The sequence below is a fragment of the Sinocyclocheilus grahami genome, unplaced genomic scaffold (genome assembly GCF_001515645.1).
Source record: "Sinocyclocheilus grahami isolate Dianchi unplaced genomic scaffold, SAMN03320097.WGS_v1.1 scaffold1004.1, whole genome shotgun sequence".
Classification (NCBI taxonomy): domain Eukaryota; kingdom Metazoa; phylum Chordata; class Actinopteri; order Cypriniformes; family Cyprinidae; genus Sinocyclocheilus; species Sinocyclocheilus grahami.
The window spans coordinates 612,208-613,070 of NW_015506183.1; the positions used below are offsets into that span (position 1 = coordinate 612,208).

The window sequence follows — 863 nt, forward strand, 5'->3', positions numbered from 1 at the left end:
GGGATTGACCTGCTTGAGCTGCATGAGCTAAAGCAGAACAGTGAATGGACATCTGCAAACTGAAGCGCTGCTAGCAGGTTAATTAACTCAAATGCATCCTATAAATATGAGATTAATCACATATATACACAACATAAAAGTAATATTGCAAACTCCCTCCACAGAATGATGGATGGATGGATGGATGCTAAAGGTCAACAGAGGCCGAATACAAATGAACCGGAACAAGAAGCATGTGTACAGTGGGAGTTTAGGGAAGCACCTGACCCTGTGTACTTCTCTGCATGTGTGCTTGACAAAGAATATGTGCCTGTGTGCTTGCTCTATTCATCTTAGTGATCTACACTCAGCCCTGTCGCATATATCAAGAGTTCAAGCTAGAATCCCCAGCACACTCACTCCAGCATCACAGCTGGTACCTGTGATGACAGACCACGGTCTGAAACCATGCCAATTTTCACTTCCTGACAGCATGCTGGGTGTGCTGGCATTTGATGGAGAGTAGCACAGTAGTATAAATGTCCTTAATTTTTATCATTTATAGCTTGACAAACAACAAATGAGACGCAAAAATAACTGGCTGCATTTAACCAAACAGCAGTTCTTTACACCATTATTTCTGTGCCATCGGTTGGTGCCTGCCCATTGCATAGGTTTAGAAAATGAGACAGAACTTCTTACCCTTCTGGAGTTGATCTCTTTCACATAAAGTGGAAGGAGGAACTCAGACACTCCCTCTAATCTGATGCCCTCTTTGGTTACGCGGAGAGTTCCCATGCCATCCTGAGGGACAGAGAAAAAGAGAGTTTGTCATGTTAATGCAAATATATAATTGTTTAACAGCAGATTTATAGTATGGATGA

At 42.3% G+C, this 863-nt stretch overlaps 1 protein-coding gene across 1 annotated transcript in view; it reads right to left on the minus strand.

Moving 5' to 3' along the window:
* Positions 1 to 795, minus strand: part of LOC107565484 (zeta-sarcoglycan) — a gene marked incomplete at its 5' end in the record, with an annotated part of 74,326 nt that extends 73,531 nt beyond the window's left edge. Inside the window, one exon of the mRNA XM_016250724.1 lies at positions 682 to 795. Within this exon, the coding sequence (XP_016106210.1) occupies positions 682 to 795 (114 nt within the window). The remainder of the gene's footprint in view (positions 1 to 681) is intronic.
* Between the last annotated feature and the right edge of the window lie 68 nt (positions 796 to 863).